Source organism: Prionailurus bengalensis, chromosome B1, assembly GCF_016509475.1.
Source record: "Prionailurus bengalensis isolate Pbe53 chromosome B1, Fcat_Pben_1.1_paternal_pri, whole genome shotgun sequence".
NCBI lineage: Eukaryota > Metazoa > Chordata > Mammalia > Carnivora > Felidae > Prionailurus > Prionailurus bengalensis.
In genome coordinates this window covers 167627977-167652725 of record NC_057344.1, presented here as the reverse complement: position 1 = coordinate 167652725, position 24749 = coordinate 167627977, and the positions used below count along the sequence as shown (strand labels likewise).

General features: G+C 34.1%; 1 protein-coding gene across 2 annotated transcripts in view; it reads right to left on the bottom strand.

The window, feature by feature from the left end:
* The window catches only part of GABRG1 (gamma-aminobutyric acid type A receptor subunit gamma1), a 66023-nt gene that overhangs the window by 3529 nt on the left and 37745 nt on the right, over nt 1-24749 (bottom strand). Inside the window, exons 4-9 of one of the 2 annotated variants that reach the window (XM_043572742.1) lie at nt 19098-19318; nt 18142-18224; nt 14946-15083; nt 14671-14823; nt 9582-9882; nt 7269-9351 (exon numbers count right to left, since the gene is read on the bottom strand). In XM_043572742.1, coding sequence (XP_043428677.1) covers nt 9626-9882; nt 14671-14823; nt 14946-15083; nt 18142-18224; nt 19098-19318 — 852 coding nt within the window. In that variant the 3' untranslated portion in view covers nt 7269-9351; nt 9582-9625. Of the gene's footprint in view, nt 1-7268; nt 9352-9581; nt 9883-14670; nt 14824-14945; nt 15084-18141; nt 18225-19097; nt 19319-24749 lie in introns of those variants that run through there. The other variant, XM_043572741.1, reaches the window with a different exon arrangement.

Here is a 24749-nt window from a genome sequence, read left to right as displayed (position 1 = left end):
CCTGGGGGAGACATATCACAATTTGGTATAAAAGACGTGCTAAGGAAAAATAATAGTAACAACAACATGGACCTTATAAAAAATGTTACTGGAGGGGCACCTGGATGGCTCAGTCAGTTGAGCTTCTGACTTCGGCTCAGGTCATGATCTCCTGGTTTGTGAGTTTGAGCCCCCAATAGGCTCTGTGCTGACAGCTCAAAGCCTAGCCCCTGCTTTGGATTCTGTATCTCCCCCTCTCTCTGCCCCTCCCCTGCTCATGCTCTTTCTCTCTCTGTCTCTCAATAATAAATAATGTCAAAAATTTTTTTTAGTGTTACTGGAAAAAAATTAATGAACCCTTGAATAAAACAGCAATTAAAATATTAATGAAGATTCCAGTTTTCATAACTCTTCCTTCAGAACTTCTCCATATTCAGGGATTATCTTAAAATGTAAATCCTACAACTTGTAAGAATCATTAATTTTATTACCTAAACACTAAATATAATACTGAGATCACAAAAATTATTTTAACCTGATCCTAAATTCTTCCTAATGAAATGTTTACATTTTTTCATCCCGCATTTTGAAAGAGACAAATCTCAAAGCCTTGAATATTAAATATTGTATGGAAAAGATTTTAAAAATTAAACAAAAGAGAATTTAAAAAAATTTGGACCTACACTAAAATCCATTTTATTTCAACAGAAACATAGAAACCAAACTACCAAATGTTAAAATTCAGTAGATGTAAAAAGTAGCAAATAATTACATAGAGTGATATTTTAAAAAGATAAATGCATCACACAAGTCATAATATTAGAAACAAAATGTGCAGCCTAAAGATAAGGAGCAATGCCCTAAACACAAATCAATTCATGACTCCACTTGCCTGGATGTATCATAAAAAGCAGAAGCAGTATATTATTAAATGTTAATGACATATCTTTTCAGGTTGACACTTGGGGATACTTGACTAAGACTCGAAACTTTAATGGAGCACTAAAATTATGTACAAAATGAGGCAAGTTGGTATTCATTTCTTTGTCACTTAGTACTTAAATAACATATGTTCAAGTGCTAATCAGAGTGGAAACTGATTAAAATACAAGTTTGTTTGGGGCTCCGGGGCAGTTCGGGAGTTCGAGCCCTGCGTCAGGCTCTGTTCTGACAGCCTGGAGTCTGGAGCCTGCTTTGGATTCTGTGTCTCCCTCTCTCTCTCTGCCCTTCCCCTGCCCACGCTCTGTCTCTCAAAATAAATAAATAAATACGTTAAAAAAATTAAATACAACTTTGTTAATAGGCAATTTCAAGGTTATATGGCACAAAATACATTCCAAATATCCCTCAGCACTGCCATAAATAGGAAGACGGTGTGTTTGTTAGAAGATATCAGTTGTGTATGAGGGGATGATTAAACATTAAAGTGCACAAAGGTGGAGAAAAACTCCAAGTGGTTAATTTTAAAAATGGACTAATCTGTAGTGTTCAAAATCATGGAGAGCTTCTATTGCAGTGACACTTTAAATTTTTTTTTTTTCAACGTTTTTTATTTACTTTTGGGACAGAGAGAGACAGAGCATGAACGGGGGAGGGGCAGAGAGAGAGGGAGACACAGAATCGGAAACAGGCTCCAGGCTCTGAGCCATCAGCCCAGAGCCGGACGCGGGGCTCGGACCGCGAGATCGTGACCTGGCTGAAGTCGGTCGCTTAACCGGCTGCGCCACCCAGGCGCCCCATTGCAGTGACACTTTAAATGGACAATTTTCCAGTTTCCTGCTGTCCTTCAAAACACCACAAGTCCATAAATTGAAAGAAGCTACACTTTAATGAATGATGGATGTGAACAGAAATATATTTTATATGTGCTGAGAAAAATATCCCAAGAGCTGACACAGTAGCAATAAAATAAAATATTTTGACACACAGATTGTGACCTGGAAACCACTAAAAAATTAATCAGTAGAACATGCACATTCCAAACCTCATTTATCTGAAGTGCAACTTTATTACCCATCTTATAATTTCTCAAGTAAAGGTCCTGTTCCCCCCCAAAAATAGCAAGAATTGAAAAAATTAAAAAAATAAATCAGGTTAAATGATATAAAAATAAACTACATAATCAAAGATTTTTTTTAATTTAAATAATATAGTTTTGAGAATATACCATTATATTGTTATTTGAAAACGTCACTAAGAATATAGCTGAACTTAACATTACAATAAATTGATCACGGTCTCATTATTAAAGATATGTATGTCTGGTTATATATTAAGGACTACACTATGTAGATATTAATAAAGGAGATAGGTATACAAAATATATTTCAAGCATCAAGACACATTAATATCAAATAAATATTATTAAGTAGTAAATAAAACATTTATGCACAAATTATATTTATGTATGCTTATATATTATTATTTGTATCATACACTAACATCATTAATGTTATGAAATATCAATAATGTGAATATGAAATATTATTAGGTCATGTTATCAATATTATGAAACACTGACTAATATTACTGTCCTTAATTTCCCATTTAAAACTTTACATGCGAGAATGCCAGCCTGAGCACAGGTTTTCTCAAGACACTGTACTTTTATAAAATCCATTTCAAAACCTACAAAAATCCACATCAGTGTTAACAACAGACGTGAGATGGATCTTAGTGATGCTGAGTGGCCAATCAGCATGTCAGAGTTTGTGCTGTTCCTGAAAGACAAAGAACAGGTGAAAACAAGCCAACAAGCGAAGTGGACCAAAGGAAGCCGCATTTTGGAAGAGGCTCAGGAAATGGAAGCATGAGGGGAAGAGCTGTTCTTCCCATCAAAGCTTCAGAGATGCTTACTCTAAAGCAGGAAGAATGGGAATGATAAAACAGAATGGAAAACATGGCCTTTGTGAACTGTCCATCTCCGGAATAGCTACCGCGGTCTGAACCATCACTCATCCACGCATGTAGAAAGTAGAGATGCTGACAGGTTGATGTCTGCTCACGTTTAGAACCTTGAAACTTCGACCATCAGATCATCCCATGCCACTCCAGGGAGGATTAGGGCTCCTGAAGTTGGTATTGGAATGTCCTAGTAAAACCCTCATCATCATTTAGAGTGTATGTGTGCATGTTTGGAAGCACTAAGATGTCGTGGTCCCCATCCTCACCCCCACCATGGAAGTGAAATCTGACACTTGGAAATTCAAGAGTGACATGCCAAGCTTGCAGGGCCTATTGGAGAAAAATCGCCAAGAACTTCCAAGGTGAACTTTCAAGGTACTAACACTACAAAAGAAAAACATGGAGATGAACAGCTAGAATTACTGATTCTAATAATTCAGGAAACATAAGAGAATATTAACCTTTTGCATTAGTTCACTCAGAAATACTTAAAGAGATAAGTTGTATCCATTTAAGGAAAACAGGATAGAGAACAGTTAGAAAATAAAAACTCTCAGAAATTAAGGAAAACATTGTAAATTCAGGAAAAAAAAAATCTAAAACATTGTGAAATAAAATCTTAAGGAAGGAAGTTGCCCACAATATACAGGCAAAGAATGTATCAATAACAAATAGGATAGTAAAAAATAGGATAAAAAAAAGAGTATCTGCAACACATGGAAAATTAACCTAGGAGGCCTACATGTATCTAATAAGAATTCTATGAGGAATTTAGGAGAAAACAGAAAATAATTGAAATAAAGAATCAAGGAAATTCTCAGAAATAGAAGATAGGAATATTAAGTAATGAAATAAATGAGGTAAAAAAAACAGAGAGTGTATTGGCCCTCAGAAATTTTAACACCATGGAAAAAGAGATGAGATGAAAATTTTCAGGTCAGAAAGAGAAAGATTTACTATCAAAAATAATAATCAGATTGGCATTATAATTAGTGATAATGAATTAAAAGGTAGATATTTAAGTGTATTATTTGAAATTTGAGAAGTAGTCAACAATAGTTATTAAAGGGAAGATAAAATATTAAAGGAAAGCATAAGATGGAGATGGTGGGAAAGCTATATTTTTCTTTTATACCAAAGAGTCACAACTTTAATAAACTTGGTACCTTAAGAATCGGATATATAATGGAAATAATCATCAGAGGAAAGTAAGAGCAAAATGATAAAATGTGGTAATTCTAAAGACTAGGAGCAAGTGTTCACGGTACAGAATTTTATTCTTCACTTGTACATTTTATACTTTTTGATTTGTTCAACTGTGCACTTATTATTAAACTTAATTTTTTAAGTTTATTTTTTGAGAGAGAGAGAGAGAAAGAGCATGTGCACGCACGAGTGGGTAAGGGGCGGAGAGAAAGGGAGAGAGAGAATCCCAAGCAGGCTCTGTGCTGACAGCATGGCGCTCCATCCCATGGACCGTGAGATCATGATCTGAGCTGAAATCAAGAGTTCCATGTTTAATTGACTGAGCCACCCAGGCACTCCTAAAATTAATTTTTTCAATGAGATTTTTTTTTACTTGTGACTAATCTGGTCCCTTTCAGCTATAATAATCTATGATGGTTTAAGTAGGTAGAGAAATATGAGTGTTATTTGGAAATCAAGGTTAAAAAAACAAAGAGCTACTGTTGTTGGCATTTATATACCTCCCGAGGATCTTTATATGACCATTGTCACAGCTGATATTAAATGGCTATGCCGTCTGTTGACAACATCCCACACCTACTGACACCTTACAGTTATTTTAAATAACCTTGTATTTCACATCTCATCAATATCAAATGTTCTCTCCTAGAGGCTTTGCCAAATGCCATCAGGGGAAAGATTTATAATTTGTGAAACTGCGTATTTGTATGGCTTTTATTTCAGTATTCTTAAAGGTAGATGAATGTTTATTTATATAGGTATGTACTAACTGAAAATAAGATCATTTATTTGAAGAGAAGGAGCTGAGGGGTGGGGATTATGGGCAAAACAAACAAAAACTTTCCCACACATTATCTTCACTCTAATATCCTGGGTCCTGCTCTCTGTGATATATTACTTCTTGAACTATTGCAATAGTTTCCAAATTTATCTCCCTGCCTTGTTTGTCATTCAAGTGTATATTCCAGGCTACCTCTAATCGTCTTTCAGAAACATAGATACAAATATGCCATCTTGCCTAAAAACATTCATGGCTTAACAGTCCTGACAGTACAAAACATAAATTCTTTAGCTTGGTACTGGAGACTTTCCACAACTTGGCCATATACCGCTTTTCTATCCTCAACCTAGGTTATTTTCTTTCCTAAGATTCCTATTTTCTAGACCAGCACTGTCCAGTACAATTTTCTATGATGACAAAAATGTCCTGTGTCTGCACTGTTCAACATGGTAGTCACTAGTCAGATGCAGCTATTGAGCACTTGAAATATGACTAATGATACTAAGATACTGAATTTTAAATTTGGGTTAATTTTAATCAATTTAAATCAACCTAGCGATATATGGCCAATGGCTACTGCACTGGACAATACAGCTTGGAACATATATCAGTCTATCTATATCTTATTCTCATAAGTGTCATAACTCTATCTATATCTTATTCTCACATAAGACTCATCTTGGCTCACATGGTTCTTTCTCTATCTTAAATATTCTTCCTAATTTGTTCTCCTGAACTTTGTAACTTACTCTTGAAAGAACGAATTCGATGACATCACACTTCCTATGAATTTTTCTCTGTCAAATCCCCTTTGAAAACATTACTTTACAACTTTCTGAGTGAGTTATTTACACCTGAAATGAAAGGAAACCACCCACTCCATCGTGACTCACATTAACATAACCTCCTCTCACACTGTGTGCTGAAGTCAGTGTTTCACAGACCACATCACCTGGTGTTTCTGGATTTCCTCAATGCGAGGGATAAACCACATAGGTCAGGCTTCATGGTACTTCTCTCTATTTCAATATGAACATTTCCTTTAAAATATGCTAATATATATTTACTATAGAAAACACTGCTTCTGAAAAAGTATTTGAACCCAGTCTTCTGAGCTAATTCTCTTATTATCTTCATTTTTATTTTTAATTTGTATTATACTTTATCTTATGTTTACATGTATATTATATTTTTCCATAACTACATTTAAGATCTATGAAAGCAAAGAACACATTCTATTGTTTTTTCTCTCCAAAGTGCCTTGTCCATGATCGGTGAAATACATTTCCATGATTGCATACTTTAACCAAATTAAGAGATTACAAATAAGTAAGTCTCTCCTCAGATGGGTATTCCAGGCCCCTGATATAAGTATAATATGGTTTTCTGAGATTTCTAATAATCTATGGGATGAATATTCTAGTTTCAACACAAACTACTCTTTAGTTAATAATGAATGGCTTACTACAATTGTATTTCTATGACCTTTACTTTCGTAGAGTCTGGATTCCATGCTACAACACTCTTAGATTAAAAAAAAAAAAACAGATGTTGACATAAACACACCTGAAGCATGTTCTTAATGAGTATGAGTAAAAACACAATAATATGTATTATATGGGATGGAAATATGGGCCAAATTAAAATGTCAATGATATTCACAATAAAAAAAATAAAGAGGAAAGAAATAGATATGGAAAGACGGAAGCAGGGGGCGGAAGAAAGTAAGGAAGATGGGAGGTAAAGGGGGAGACACAGAGAGTGAGAGAGAGAGAAAGAAAAGAAAAAGGAAGGGAAATAGAGAAAAGGCCTAATGTATCACATGGAGAGTAAGGTAAAAAGTATTATTATTAATTTGTTTTTTAAGAGGGTCATTGGAGCTAAAAATCTATTGTATTCAAATATTATCGCTTTTTTAAATAAATTGAAATAATCTGAGATTCAGTTAAGCAAAGAGACCTCGGAAGGGGATTTTGGTTTTGCTTAATAATAGACATGTTGATCTTTCAGTGACTCTAGTCGAGGTCTTTGGTTCTGACTTGACTGTTCCTATAAGTCATTCAGAGAACAAAAAGGGGAAAATGCTATGTTTTAAACGACTCAGAATTTTGAGTTTATGAAAGAAAGTGGGGGTATGGAAGGAAGAGAGAGAGAAGGGGAAGAAGAAGGAGGAGAAGTGAGAGAAGGAGGAGGAGGGAGAGGGGAGGAGGAAAAAGAGGAGGAAGAACAAGAGGAAGGAAAAGAAAAACAGGAAGATGAGAACAGTAACAACAACAACAACAACAACAACCGAAACATTTGAAAAGGTGTAAAGCCAAGATGCTTCAAGACTTCTGGGTCTAGGTTATGCAATTTTTTGTCCTGGCTGGCAGAAGAAAGAACAGACTCCACAAAACCATTAAGTAGAGCACTCGAGACAGCAAGCAAAGCTGTTTATTCTTCATGAAAGTGCAATCTGATTTACTCAATTAGCAAGACCATATGGTTGAACACAAAACCAAGCAGGGAGTCAGATTTGATTACTGATCCTGGTTTTTCAATCAAAATGTCATTTACTATTAAAAGAGCTCATAAATCACATAACTGAACAGAAAGGAGAGACTATAGAACTTTATTCTGGATAGCTCTAATAAAAATATTTTTGTACCTAGGTAGTCAACAATATATGTCAATTTAACTTTTAATGTTTGAAATTTAGTGCTTCAAAGCTCTTATTTAATTTTTATTCCTTATTTTTTCATGTTTATTATTTTGCCTCCTGGGCCTGATGCTAAATTTTAAATACCCAATGTATAGATTGTTTCCCCTTAAATTCTAGAACATTGCCTAGGATATGGGTGTCCCTAACAAATATTTGGTGAATGAATTATTTTAAAAAATCATAATTTTAAAATTTGCACTCCAATGGTTAAGTTTACTGAGTGAATGTGATAGCCAAACTGATTTGCTATAGTCTTAGAGTAGCCACTTTTTGGTTGAGTGTCTTTGATAATATAATAATAGTCGCTACATTGTATATTTTTATAATGAAATTAGAGAATCTATGTGAGATTATAGATTTCCTGCCTTTTATCCAGTTTCCAGAAGTAAAATTTTCAAAGTAGTCATTGAACATAGCTATGGATGAGTAAATGATGAAATGGAAAATCCAGAGAGGATGCTTGGCTTTGATTAAAGGAAAATGGTAGAAAACGTGCATTTTTCTTTACCTAAAAATTTAGCAAATGGATATTAACATTGACATTATGGCTCCCTGATGGTTTATCCATTCAGGGGTTATATTATGTCCTATGGGTAAGCTAAAATAAGTCAAATTGAGAAAGTCACAGACTAATTCTGCAATGTAGGTTATCAAATGTGTACTGCCATCAATGTGCTCCACTTTCTTGGAATATTGCGGGAAACTGAAAGCAAATACACATAGGTTTGGTCCTTGGAGTGTAATATGAAAAGTAAAATACAATTGAAAATGATGTCAAAGTTTGATAAAGAAATTAATGAAAACTTGGAGGAGGGGAGAAAAGCATTGAATCCTAGAACTTGCTAAGTTAGGAGATAATATAGAAAACTCCGTGACTTATTATATATGCTCTATGGTAGGCTTACAAGCTTGCCACTCAGGATAGCTGTTCTCGTTAATTTAGGTATTTGGGAACAAATCCGCTTTGAAAAAAAAAAAAAAACATTTCCTGGAATCAGGAAAAAAGTGGCCTTTTTTTTTTTTTTTTTTTTTTTTTTTTTTTGTCAATACTGGAGGAACAGATGTTGACTTTTCTGAGTCCTATAAGAACAGGAAACACCAAGGAGTGATTACAAGCTTCAGCTCTGGCACCAAAAAAGACCTAGGTTTGAGTCTTGGATTCTTCAGTTCCTAAGGCTGTCTGTCCTTCTGCAAATCACTGAACTTGTCCTCATAGGAACATAAATGAAATCATGCACATAAAATACCTGGCATACTCAGTAAGTGCTGGATATTACTTGAAGGTTGTTACAATTGCCATTATAATAGATTATAGTTGGTCATCCGATACTTAAGTATATTGAAATTAATAGAGCCACTTCTAATATATCAATTTGATGTGATGTATGTTGGGGTAGATACATGATAGGGAAGGGGAGTAAGAGAGCACAAATATAGGCGAATCAAAAACACTTCATAGCTATGACTTTCAAACACAGCTGAATACTAATATTAAAGAGAGTTCTTTATCTCTAAAAATCAATTTTGTGGGCCACCTTTTGTTAGAAGTGAAAATCCTAACACAAAAGTAGCATCAAAGAGAGATCTTAAATAATTTGGGGGGTACAAAAAATCTACCAGTTGGGGAAAATCCACAATGTAAGAAACCACCCTTTACAAGGGGATTTAGAGTCTTTTCCAAGGGGCACTATTAATATACCTCTCCTGGTAGGCCATGTTAGGTACTCTGGTGTCATCTTAATGTTATTTATCTTTTGTTGGGTACTTCAAGAATCCATATTTGTGGGGCGCCTGGGTGGCGCAGTCGGTTAAGCGTCCGACTTCAGCCAGGTCACGATCTCGCGGTCCGTGAGTTCGAGCCCCGCGTCGGGCTCTGGGCTGATGGCTCAAAGCCTGGAGCCTGTTTCCGATTCTGTGTCTCCCTCTCTCTCTGCCCCTCCCCCGTTCATGCTCTGTCTCTCTCTGTCCCACAAATAATTAAACGTAGAAAAAAAAAAAAAGAATCCATATTTGTCTAAGCAAGTATAACATGAGTATTCAGAACACCATCTCTATTATAATAAGTTGATGTTTATAAAATACAGATTTTTATAACATACCGAGCTCTTATTTTTTTGCTTTCTGTCTCTAGTAGTCTTTCCTTTTTTGTTGCTGGTAAAATAATGCAAGGTGCCATATTCCATTAAGGCTGCAAAAACAAAAATGAAACAAACAGAAACAAAGAGGTCCATCGCAGTCACATAAGAAACCTTAGGTAACGACTTCCTGGCGATTGTGCTCAGAGTTGTCATAGTCAGGACTGTGGTGATACCTGCGGAGGGAGGGGAAAATAGGAGATAAAAAGTAACAGACTATTTTAGTTCTGCCATCTGATTTGGCAATGCTGTAAGCGGTCACAAACAATGGAAACAAAAGGATATGATTACTCCTGATTTACACAAAAAATTACTGGTAACCATAGCTACATTATGTTCAATGTGCTCTTTGTGTCTGTATGAATTTTATTTTTCTTTTTAAGCTTATTTATTTATTTTGTAGTGAGACAGTGAGTGAGAGAGGGACAGAGAGAGAGAAAAAGAGAGAGAATCCCAAGTGGGCTTTGTGCTGTAAGTGCAGAACGCAACGTGGGACTCGATCTCAGGAACCATGAGATTACGATGAGCAGAAATCAAGAGTCAGATGCTTAGCTGACTGAGCCACCCAGGAGACCCATGTGTCTGTATGAGTTTTCCTCATCTAAATTTGTGGACTGCAGATATCTGACTCCCTGTACTCATTCTTCCATTCCTCCACAGCAATAAATTCTCCAAGTTTTAGCTGGCATGTGGCTGCCTGGAGGAACTTCTTTGCCCCCTTCTCTCAGTTATGTGTGGACACAGCTGAGGAGAAGTCAAGGGTGTAAATAATGGCCAATGGATGGCATTAAAAATGCAAAAAGGGAGTCAAAAATGTCAAATTTCCAGGTATAAAGTAAGTCATGGAGATGTAATATAAAGCATGGTGATTATAGTTAATAATACTGTGTTGTATATCTAAAAGTTGCTGAGAGTAGATCTTAAAAGTTCTCATCACAGGGGCACCTGGATGGCTCAGTCAGTTAAGCAACTCACGTTCGATTTCAGCTCACGATTTGTGAGGTCTGGCCATGCTGACACCTTGGAGCCTACTTAGAGGATTCTTTCCCTCCTCTCTGCTCCTCCTCTTCTCTCTCTCTCTCTCTCTCTCTCTCTCTCTCTCTCTCTCAAAATAAATAAACTTAAAAAGAATTTTCATCACAAAAAAATACATTTTGTAACTGTATAATGATGGATGTTAACCAGACCTACAGTGGTAATCGATCTGCAATATACACAAATAATGAATCATTATGTTGTACTTCTAGAACTAATATAATGTCAATTGTATTTCAATAAAAATAAAAGATGGCATTAAAGAGATAGGAAATGCCCATCTTTCCCTGTTCCTCAGAGCTTTCTGCAGGAATACAATGGCTAGAGCACCAGCAGCCATCTTAGAACATTAGATAATCATGAGAATTAAAATCATCCACAACACAGCAAAAAACTAGAAGGAGCCTGAGCCCCTCACACTGCAATCGCCCTTCCACTACCTACCTCTGGGCTTCTCACATGAGAAACGAATCCTCTTCCACCTAATTTAAGCTATAGAGATTTGCAGTTTTCTGTCACAAACAATTAAAATTAATCCAAACTAGTACAGTGTTTTCTTATACAATATCTTGAATTAAAGTTATTTTTTAATCTCAAGTTTAAGAATAGGAGCAAGATTATGACAATGGAATACCTAAAAAGCACAGAGAAAATCTTCATATTTTGAAGAATTCAGCATATAAAATTGGGATGTCACCCTGGGCCCCAGCCCTGTGTATGTATCTCTGGGAGTATCTGTTTGTTTTTAGTTATGGCTTTCTTGTGGTTCTTACCACAGCTCATCTTGGCACCCTTAACTCACAGCTGCACATACCATATCTCTTCTTACCTAAACTGCTACAATTCTCATTCTATGTCCACCAGACATGGCCCCAAATTCTGACTCTTCCTTTAGTTCTGTGACCTTAAGGAAGTTTCTTAACGTCTCTATGCCTTTCATCTAAAAAACTGGCACAGTAATATCTTACTACTTATAATGAATTTACACATGAGGTATTTATTTTATTTATTAGTTCTTAAAGTAGATACTTAGAATATTGATTTTATATCTTCCTTTCTAACATTAGCATTGTAAAACTATAACTTCCTTTCTGAGCAATGCTTTAGTTGCATCTACAGATATTTATGTGTTAAATTCTTATTAAAATTTAGTTTGAAATATTTTCTAATTTCCATTTTGACCCAAGGGTTATCTAAAAGGTCATCTTAAAATTTCCAAATAGATAAGGCCACTATTATCTATATTATGTATATTAATTCTTAATTTACTTCCATATGCACTTGAAAGTATGGTATGTTTTGTAGTTAGGGATAGTCTATGAATATTAATCAGGTCAAGTAGTTGATAATTTCATTCAGATTTTTTACATCTTCATTGATCTTTCTCCCACATAATTGTTCTACCATGAGTGAGAAGGAATGTTAAAATATCCAAATATGATAACAGATTTCTTTTTTACCCTATTATTCCTGACAATTTTGCTGCAATGATTTTTAAACCAAAACTATTTATTAAGGCTAGGCATGCAGGAAGTGCTCAACAATTACCACGAATAAACAAGTCTTTCCTCTTCCTCACCTTACACCTTTTTTTCTGGTAACTTATCAAATCACAACATTGCCACACTCAGAAAACGATAGATTTCCAAATGTATTCCTGGCTTCCATACTTTTGTCCCAATTGACTCAAAAAAAATTTAAAGACAATGTGTGCTTTGATTTCAATATCAGTGACTGCATTAAATTTCACTTTACTAAAGTACTATTACATTTGTATTCATAAATCAATGAAAACTACAGGACTTAGCTTTCAGATATGTATGTCTTTAATTTAGTAATTAATATCACAGTCTTTCACATAAAAATAAGATAGTGGATTTCCTATAACATATCTTTGAATCCATAATAATAAAAAAAATATTTGGGTTATTAAGCAGATTCATTGATATTGCCTCCTTGGTTTCCCTTGCTCAAAATCCTACAAGCCTTCCACGTCACATTGAGAATAAAATCCAAAGTCTGTAAAATGACCTGTTAAAAATATGATCTAATGACTGGCATGTCTCCAATCTCATTTTCTACCACCTCTTAGTCTAGCCATTGTTGCTTTTTTTTTTCTTCGGGCCTTCAAGCACGGCATGGCAAAGAAGATCCCACTTTAGGACCTGGTGGTTCTCCCTGCCTGGATTATTGTTCTACCAGATATCCACCAGGTTAGCTCCCACACTTGACTGGGTCTCTGCTCCCTCCTCAAACCAGTCTGGCCTGACTCCATAACACAAAATAGCAAACAGCATATTTATGCACATCTCCTGACATACTCTTATATTTATTTTGCTTTCTCTTCATAACCCTTATTACTCACTGATATTATATGCTTTTTATATTTGTACATTACCTGCATACCCCACTAAAACATAAATACCATAAACATGAGGATTTTATAACTACTGTTCACTGTTAACACTAAAGCCCCCAAAGCACTGCCTGTTTCATAAAAAAAAACATTTGATAAATGTGACATAAATAAACTCAGGAAATTGTCCTTCAATTATGTGCGTATGTATGTGTGTATGTACCTACACTCGTTTTAAGAAAAATCTTGGTCCTCCAAACACATAGGGCCCACAATTATAAGAGATATTCTTCAAGATAGATCTGGCTATGGCTTCATAGTTGATATGCTAAAACTTAAAACTATGAATTCACATAACAACACAATTCCACAGTTGGCTATACCCTTTCTGAAACTATGGCATGTTTTTTGGCTTTATACAAATATAATAGTAGAATAGAAACAACCCATTCCAATTTTCTTAAAACAACTCATGGTAGCATACAAAGAATCTGAAATACTTTACTTACTTTAGGACATAAAATAATATGAAATTATAATACTAGTTTAAATAGGGAAACGAAACACAGGTATGAGTACATTTTATTCACTGGCTATATCTACACCTCTCTTTAGACTCTCAAAGGCACTGAATTTTCAAATACAGAGCTGGGTGCCTCGGGCTTTATCTTGCCACTTTTCTGTGATTTGCATTTTACTGTATTTATTAAATGTAGTTATTCACCAGCTATCATAGAAACCACATGAAAACCTCCTTTGTTGAAAATAGACTATCCCAACTTTATATTTTTTAAGACACAATTTTCAGTAGTATGATCATGTTTTGCACTGATCTTGGGAATGAAATTGATCAATAAGATATCTTTGTATATCAATACATAAATGGATGTTATTTTCTTTTAAGCAAATGTATAGTAATTAGGCATATTTTCTTATATGATTTTGATTATTGCAATTGGCTGCTAAAGAAAGAAACCAAAGGTCTATTTTATCAAGTATGAATCACAAATTGCCCTTTTAATCAGTGTTATTGTACAGGCAACTCTCAAAATATTCATAGACTAATTACACATTTTATAGATTACAGAAGCCTGGCAGTTTTTGTCCCTTTCAGCGACTTGCCCTTTAGAAAAGTTGGCTGTTGATTAGCACCATTGTAAGAGCAGGAGATTCCGAAGCCTTCTAAACACACATCAGTCAATAAATGCTGGCTATCAATGATTCAGCAAAAGAATAAAAATCTTGATGAAAAGTGATTGAAAATATTGACCAAATGAAGATTCAGGAATTATGCATGGTTTTCGCTTATTAATTCTTGCTGAGTATTTATGCTTCCCTTGAACTCCATGAGCAGGAAAAAATATAAAATTTTCTGAAATTAAATTCTTTGTGATTCAATTTACTACTTGTTTTTCATATATTCCTTTCAACATTGTATTGCATTGGAGTATTTTTTAAATTTTTGCTTGATTGTAATGTAGAGGGATATTCGAATATATTCAACTACAAACTCTTTCACATTGAAATATTTCAACAGTCCTATGATACTATAGCATAATATTACATATCATACCAAGTGATGTTCTTGCAGGTACTGCATCTTTATTGATCCAAAAAGACACCCAAGAAAGAACAACTGTCAGAATACACGGAATGTAGGTCTGAATAGTGAAATATCCCATTCGTCTGCTCAGGTCAAAAAAAATTGTCATAATAATATAATCCCCTAGAAGAAAAAAAAAGTTTTATTTTTGCTATTAAAATACGTAAAAGCATAGGTTTGAACCAATAGATTTAAATACAAAGCTGTTTGATGCTAGCATCATTCACTGATTGGTGTTTCCTTACCAGAGATGGTGTGAGAAATTTCAGTTGAGTTCCGTAACCCTACAAATGCAAACTGATATAATCTCCAGTATTTAGGATCAGCCACTTCTACAGAAGGTTTTTTCCACTTATACTCAATTTCATTTTTAGGGTACCCATCTAGATAAAAAAATTAAAATAAACATATAGAGATTAGCAAGATCCAAATCTGTTACTGTTGAAATACCATTATTCAAAGACAAGTTCTTTGAAATTCATTTTTGTATGATAGGATATGTCAAATATAGAAAATACAGCATAAAATATATGTGTATAGTTTAAAAATTACCATATAATGATCCAATAATGATAATCCATGCCACTCCACTTAAATCAAAAAGCAGAATCATGCTGGTCTCTTAGGGAAATTCATGTCCCCATCCCAATGTAGTAGTCCCTCACCCAATTAAATGTAACCACTAACCTGATTTCTGAAATCAGAAAATAGATGTCCTGATATGCATTTCTGAAATATATAGCTTATTTTAGGTTCTTTTTCAACTCTACTTGACGGGTGCCATACTAGATGCATTACTTATATTTTACTTCTTTTGATGTGATATTTGTAATAGTCATCCATGCCAATGTACATAGCTGATGTACTGAAATTTACTAATCCATTTTGCTATTGTAGATGCTTATAATGTTTCTTGTTGACTATTACTAACAGTGTTGTTTGTACCATTACCATGCATGCCTCACAAAATACATATGCACAAAATTTCTCTGGGACATATATCTATGTATGGAAGAGCTAGGTCATGGATGGCATAGGATTTCCACTTTATGAAACAGTGCCAATCTTCTATTCATAGAGAGCATACCATATATTCTCTCACCAGCCAGTGTGTGAAAATACACGTGGATCCACAGTCTCATTTAACTTGATGTGGACAGCCTATTTTTACTGGTCTCTAAGTATATTTTATTTCACATTTTCCTTATTATGAATGAAACTTAGTAATTTTTTCATATGTTTATTAGATTCTTGGGTTTCTACTTTGGAGAACTGCTTGTTCTATTACCTGTTCTTTTATTGGATTTTCTTCCCACCCCCCTTTTTTTAGTCTGTTACCTACATACTCTGAATACTAGAGTTTTGTTAGTTACTTGTGTTGAAATGTAGTTGCCTAACATGGAGATGCATTCTTTCAAAAAATTTTTGTTTCTGACACAGGTCAGGAAAATCCACAAGGGCTTTTTAAAGTAATCGAGTGAAGGAAATTCAGGCTGAAAATTCATGTGAGGGTGGGTCTGCAATTATATCCTCTCAAGGAGTTATTTTTCTTTTAGACTTTAGTGGTTGTGTGTGTGTGTGTGTGCGTGTGTGAGAGAGAGAGAGAGAGTGTGTGTATATGGGGGAAGGGGAGGTTATTCATGTTACCCTAAGCTCCCAGCCTTTGTAACCCAGCTGTATGTACAAATTATGTTCTAATAGATCTCTAATCCACAAATCTGTCAAATTCAAAGCTCAACTTTCTGGTTTCATTTTTATTACTTCAATTCTTTCCTGGTGATTACTCACATGTTTTTGAGAATGTTTTTAATAATATAAGTTTTAAATTGTTTTCAACAGAAGAGTTGGTCTACCATATTATAAGAACAGAATCCACTATCAACCTTAAAAATTTCCAGAATATTATATCATTTTGTACCAGGATCTCTTCATCAGCCATGATAAAATAGCTGTCATCTCTCCACTAACTTGTTTTAAAAATCTGTTTTCTCTTTTCTTTTTTCGCATTCTGTCTTGTTTGATAGGCTCTAACCATCTTGCTTTTCCATAATCTCTATTTTTTTAATTATCATTGTTGATCCAATATAGTATATAGGAGTGTGGGTAGAAATAAAAACATTGACCTCATTACTTAATTACTCTAAATTTCATGATATTGACTATTGAAATGGGGATATATTGAAATATTTTGAATATATTTGTTGTAAAACATTAGGAATAGAAAACTCAATTCTCTACTGGATCGATATGGAATACCTGAAAAAAGTTAGCTGTGATCATTATGTTTATATAGGTGACAACCAATTGAATTCACAAGGATAGAGTATTAATTTCCAACAGTTAATTTCCAAATCATAGTCAAAGAGATATCACACCAAAGATGTAGTCATGGTATCCAGAGGCAAGTACAATAATTGCTACATTTTCAAATATTTTCATATCAACTATTCTTTGAATGTTGTATTCATCAAGTCTTTGGTATGATTTGGCCAGTGAGATAGATTATAACTTTAAAAGGATATTTTAATATGACACAAATCATTAAGAAAAGTCAAGAAAATCCAATAAAAGCAACAAGAGATATTTGGGGATTTTTGTGAGTGAAGAAGCAGGATAATACTTGTGAATACATAAAATGTAGTGTGAATAGATTTTAGTATGTAATATACAAAGAAGTCAAATTTCAATAGAAGGAAAATAGTACTAGACAATTTGTGGATATAGGCAATTATATTTCTTAAAATCATTTTACATGTTTTTAAGATTTACTCATTTATATATTGTCTAGAAAAACCTTTTAGAAGATATATATGTAAATATGTCAGTAATTATGAAATAGAATTGATATTCATATAGAAAGGTAACAATTATTTTCTTGAAATAAAATATTTTTATATCAAAATTACTTGGTTCTAATCATTTCTCTGTATTTCAATATTTCTTTCAAATAAAATAAACTTATTTCTACCTTGGCTTTTCCAACTCATTAAAGTCTCAAAGATTTAGTATTCATGTAGTAAATATTATTCACCAAACCAATCTTTGAAACATATTTTAAAATCCAATGTAATAAAGTTAAATCTTGACTCAGGGAGACGAATAAAATTTGAATCAACATTTTATTCATGGGAGTATTAAAACATTTGAACACTATCTTCAGGACTACTTTATTTAATCAAAATAAGAAAAGGCACTAGGATAAAACCAAAATTTGTAAGGAATGAAATAATAAAATATACATTTACTATGCATTCATTGTCACTTTTTAATTCAAAAGCCAGAAACAAATATGTCATTTGTAATTATTTTATCTGAGAGAAAAATATAATCCCCACCTCAGAAAATTATATAAATTGCATTTATCTCACTTTATTTTACATTTTTAAATAAACAGGTCTGAGGCTAAAATTCTATGAACTTATCATGCATTTTGTCACTTACAGCTTGAAAATTCCAGCGGACAGGAATGTTCATCCATAGGAAAGTTATGAAGCTGAAGATAACATTCTGCATTAATTGTCAATCTATTTAAATGAAAAAATAAATATTAAATAATAAATAATTTCAAGCATTAAAAATCCTTTGTCTAATATTCAAGAATGATTTTGGCCTGTAATAGCAGTCTGTGATATATTAGAAAATAATAATAATTATAATACTTCAAAGTTTTAAATGTTAATATTGTAACATTCATAAGTGAGTATGAAAATTCTAACATTTTCCTTTCTAGCCAATTAAGCTACCACTATATACATTTCAGTAAATCTGCTTACGGTTAAAACTTTATACTTCAGGATCACAAAAACACATTGCACACACACACACACACGCACACACACACACTCACACACAATTAACTCAGTATACATGGTTATGTAAGGTGATTGTTTTAAGTTTTCATGAACATCTTTTCACTAAGGATGATTCTTAAGATTAGGATGATCCTTGATAAGATATGTTAAGATATGTTCAAGACAACGAATTAAATAAACTAGAATCTTATATACATCAACCTTTATTTAATCCTTTCTGAAGGATGTTTTATTACATTATTGAAAATTTTATAGTAGATTGGGCTCCTAGAGAAAATCTCAACTATTTGCACCATAGGTTAAAACACATAATGCTCACCCCACACCCTCTTTTGTTGCAGAGTTGGGGAGGGAAGGAGGGAGGAATCAAGAGATTTTTCTTGTTTGCTTTTCATTCCTTTCATATGCTAGTTACTCTGAGCTTTAAAAAAAGTTTCCAAAGTATACCGCTATTTTAGATGTTAGTGTATGAAAGGAACTCCATATTTCTTTCTTTGTAATACTGAAAAAGGAAAATTTATGACTTGACCAAATATTAGTATGGAAAATAAATTAAAGCAGCTATATTTTTTAAAACAGTATTACCTTAAAGTATATAAAACTCGTCCATCATTCCAAATTCGAAGCAGACGATTAGGAGTTGTTATCCAATGTGCATCAGATTTTCTTGAGTTTCTGAAGAAAGTGTCAGGAATCCAAATTTTTCCTACCATATTACTGTTAAGCATAAGCACTTTCATGGTACTATTGAATTTTAAACGACTATCAAACCAGGTTTGGGCAAAAATTATATCTATTGTGTATTCCTGAAAGATAAAAAGAAAGGTAACAACTTATAATATAGTAAAGTCACTACTTAGACTTTTTTTAGATGTTTTCATTTTTACATTATAAAATTTCTCTAAGTGAATAGCACTGAAACTCAGTGTTTTCAAATAAAAAATATGCCATTACCTTAATTTTCATTTTTAATTATTTGCCTGAGTCATATAAGATAAAGTCCAAGATTTCTAGTAATAACTGCTTCCTAGTGAGGCTTCATAATTGTTTTGTAAATTTTATTCAAGATTTTATAATATGTAGTATATAGTCATTTAATATAAAAGCAAATTACCTTAATGTCAACAATTGTATCAATTTTTGTGACATTCACATGGAGCATCAGTTAAAAAAAATCACAAATAAATACAAAATCAAGATGCAAATACCAAATTACCTAAAATCCCTTACATTTTCTTTTGTCCAAAAAATTAATTACAATTATTTAGATCCGCTGTTCTCAAAATTTTCAAAGCACACACACACACCCTTATTAAGCGCTTTTAACATGCCAAGCACTGTATGTTGAGTTTTGTATGTATCATGTCATTAAATCCTTACTGCAACCCTGTGAAATAGGTACTGCTATAACCTTTATTTTTAAGTCGCATTTACTGAGCAATATAGAAGTAAAATAATTCTCCCCACATCACAGAGGTAATAAGCAAATGATAAGGAGACTGAATCACCACAGGCTGAATCCAAAATCCACATCCACGACAACCATACATAATGGTGGTCATAGTGGAGCCTGATGGGTGCTGGTATTAGAGCACAGGCTGTGCCCATTATCAGCGACTGTAGATAAGAAATTCCAGGGTTATGAGAGAACCCTGGAGGAAGTGATTAGGTATTACCTACCTTTGTATCCTGACAAAATGTCTGCCACATTATAAGCAAGAAAATTGATTTGATAAAATTAATGAATAAGAATGCGGTAATTATCGATGCTGTTGAGGAAAGTGATTATGTACTTGTTGTGGGAGAGATTGGTTGCTCACTCTCGATGTAAGGCTAGCAATTGGCCAATTTACATGGACGGACATGTTTAGTGTAAGAAAGAGAAGTGTAATCAGGAGTTTGACCAATTGAATGAAGATTTTTTAAAAAGGTAGAGAGAATAATAAGTACACAGACTAGGAGTTAACTTGTTATTAGGAAAGTTGTATCAAATCCTAATTCCCAGCAGAATATTTATAAGTATAATTTACTTGACTAGAATATAGAGGAAATAGAATAGATAAGGAATGTAGAATAGAAAGGAAAACCTTATTTTATGTATTTTGACGTTTTATTTTTATTTATAGAATAAATTTGACATGTAACATTGTATAATTTAAAATTTTTTTAATGTTTATTTATTTTTGACAGAGAGAGAGAGAGACAGAGCATGAGCGGGGGAGGGGCAGAGAGAGAAGGAGGGAGACACAGAATCCGAAGCAGGCTCCAGTCTCTGAGCTGCCAGCACAGAGGCCTACGCGCGGCTGGAGCTCACAGACCTCGAGATCATGAACCGAGCCAAAGTCAAACGCTCAACTGACTGAGCCACCCAGGTGCCCCCATCATTGTATGATTTGAAGGCATACAGCATACAGCATACAGCATACATAAAGTTACTTTGATATATTTCTGTACTGTCAAAGATTGCCAATGTAGCAATATTTATCATATTACATAGTTATGGTATATTATTGTCTATATTAATTATATTGTACATTTGACATCTATGGCTTATTTACTACTTACTACAAGTTTGTACCCTTAACCACCTTAACCACCATCATCTTATCTATTTTAGATGAACAGTGTTGCAATTTGGGGAAGGCACGTACATATTAATAGTTAAAATAAAACCTTGGTTTGTGAGCATATTCATTCTGGAAGCATGCTGATAATCCAAAGCACCTGTATATCAAAGCAAATTTCAAGAGCCATTGGATCAGTTGTGATCCTGTGATGTTTGACATCACGTACCACTCATATTGCAGGACATCGCTCGTTTGTCAAGTTAAAATTTATTAGAAATGTTTTCTTGTCTTGCAGAACACTCACAGAACAAGTTACTTGCAATGCAAGGTCTTATTGTATTTAAAATCCAACAGGGGCCTAAACATTACACAGTTGAAATGTCCTTTATAAAGGGGTTAAGAAATATAGATAAATTACTCAGGATAATTTGTCCATATAATGATGTAATATGTGATCATTCAATACTCTACCCATATATTTAGTGTCTAGTATCATCTAGCATCTAGCCAGTCAATTGTTTTGCATGGATGTGAAGATTTGAAGTCCTTAGGCACAAAAACACTCACATCATGATCTCCCCTTCACATAGTTTTGATTGCCATGAGGTTGCCAGAGAAATTTAGAGAGGGAGAGATGACTGAGATTTAGTTTTTTCCAACTGAGTACGGAATGGCACGGGATCAAATTGTACTGTGGAATATAGGCTGAAGTTTCTTTTGCAACCAAGTACCTTCCATAGCCACAAACTTGCTGATGTTCACAACTCAAGCTGAGTTGTAACGCAAGACATATCTCATAATACATAATACTGAAGTATATTTACTCTGTAGATGCTTAATCATCTCACTAAGGAATATGAATGGATTAGGCATGCATTATTGGGGGTGGGCGGCGAAAATGGGTCCTTCCAGACAGTATCAGTGGTACTTTCTCCCTAAATCTTGTGGAAAATCCTTGGCCAGCTTTACAACAGTTATCTCTAACCCCTATTCTGACCTCCTGCTTCTCAGGCCAGATGTCTTTTCTTTAGAATAAATTATGATTTATTGAAGCAGCCTCTTCGACTGATACAAATAATTAACCGCTCAGAGTCTAACTGTAACTTGTGTTAATGACATGGTTTCTGGTTTTAAAAGCAAATGCAAATAGAAGAATGCTCATGTCTCTTCTCTGGTGGATCCGAAAAAGAGTATTTAATAACATTATGTGCCAGAATTATTTTGTATTTTTGGATGGAATCAAACAGTATAAACTGCTTAAGATAATGGATAAGGCTTACATTCCTGCCAGGACTATGGCTTCGCAAAGCTCCGACATTGGTTGGTAAAGGGGACATCATGCTACCTGATATATACTTGGCTGCAGTATTCCTAACTAACAGGGCATTAAAGGCTGCACTTGAGAACTAACATGTCTAGGGGTGGGATTTAGCAAGCAGCTGAAAATCCTGCTTAGCAGCTGACAGGATCTTCTTTAGAATACCTGTTGATAAAACTGCTAATTGCCATTGAAAGAGTTATGATTTCTAAAGAGTAAACTCTCCCAGGAGAGAGTCTTGGGGGAAATGGGAAAATTTTTCTACTCATAATTATTCCCTCAAGCGAGGACCAAGAAGAGAAAGATACAGAGCATATGTCTTGATAATCCAACCTTCCTAAACCCGTTGCAGATGCTAATACTTTCAAGCTCTTTTAAACTGCTAATCCTTAATAAGTGCCTCACTGAGATAAGAAGGTCATTAAAGTTTCTGCTACTTTATATGTAATCGAAAAATCCAATTTCGTTTACTCATTTGTATTAGTACAACTTCCAGAAAGTGATCAAACTGTGTTATTGTTCTTCATGTTCTTATTTAGAAGCTATAATTAACTGGATAATAAATAAGTGAAAAAAAACAAAACGTGAAAAGGAATGTCCATTCACTCAGGACAAGTACAATAGCTTCTAGGATAAACAATTTGAAATAAGGCACAGTACATTTAACATTTGAGATCCAATGTACATTATGAGACTTACTTTTTTCCTTGCAAGTTAGCTGAGAAAACAGCATTCATGAATAAAGGCGAAGAAGTGAGTCATTTTATTTTTAACTCAATCAAATCAAAGCATAGTTGATGAAAGTATATGTCTTGTAGTCTTCTTACCACATGGTCAGACTTGCAGTTATGCACTGTGTCTCACAATTAAAAGTACTAGTTTTCTGGCGCCTGGGTGGCGCAGTCGGTTAAGCGTCCGACTTCAGCTAGGTCACGATCTCGCGGTCGGTGAGTTCGAGCCCCGCGTCAGGCTCTGGGCTGATGGCTCAGAGCCTGGAGCCTATTTCCGATTCTGTGTCTCCCTCTCTCTCTGCCCCTCCCCCGTTCATGCTCTGTCTCTCTCTGTCCCAAAAATAAATAAACGTTGAAAAAAAATTAAAAAAAAAATAAAAGTACTAGTTTTCAATACTATTGTCCTAGTAATGGAAGAAACTTCACACAAAATGCAGACCTACGTAACTAACATAGGTGTATAATTTCATCATGAAGTATGTTTGATCCTGATCTGGTCTTCACACCTTGGCATTAATCTCTCCCTAAACCATCTATTCCCGTGGTCAAAATAGTAGTATACTGGGCCAAATAATGGTTATCAATATATTAGATGTGAAGGCTACAGACATGTAGACAAAAGGTACAGGCATAGCTAATCCACAGTGCAAATAGCTTTAGTGGTAAAAGTTCACAGGTAGCTGCTCCGCTTTGCTCAGTTAATATAAAAACACCAATTCTTAATACTATCACAATATGGTTAAGTATAAAGCTTGGTGCCATTCTATTTTTCAACTAGAAAAAGAGATAAGGAACAAAGAGGATATGTCATGATAAATCATTGAAGTCATCCGGAAATATACTGAGAGAGAATCAAAAAGTAGACATGAATCCTGGGTTCTGTTACCAACCCTTTGGGCTCTTATTTTTATGACTCTAAAGGTAGATTTTCAAAAGAACATAACATCATGTGCATTCACCGATTAACTTTTTAAAAATATTTTTCAGTGATTAAGTTACTTCTATATTGTTCTGGGTTTACAAAGATGAAAATAGAGCCTTCCTGTTATGAATATACTATATACAAAAAATAAAAAATTAGAAATTAATAAAACTTAGGAAACGTACAGATAAAGAGAAATGGAGACAGTAGAGGTGATTTTCAGCTAGGGAAATTTGAGGAAGACTTCATGACAGAAGTAGTATTTTACCCAAACACTGAAGGATATATGAACATTCAGATACATGCTGGGGTCGAATAATAGAAGTGGGGAGGAAGTAAAGAGGTAATAAAGTGTAGGGCATAATGGGGGGAAAAAATTTAAGTCATATACAATGAAAAAAGTAGTGTATTTTGTGTCCATCAGGAAATGTGCATACCTCAGACACACAGAAAATTCTACATCTGTACGAGTTTTTGACAACAATTACCAATAATTGACTTGGAACCTAGACACCACTCCATCCCCATGTACTACTGAACTGAGTGTTATGAACTGAAAGCCCTAATACTCCGTGTGTTAATTTTATACATCATGCTTAATCATACATTTCCTGCTAAATATTTATTCTATAATATTCGATGTACAATTTCATTTTTTTTTCAACGTTTATTTATTTTTTTGGGGACAGAGAGAGACAG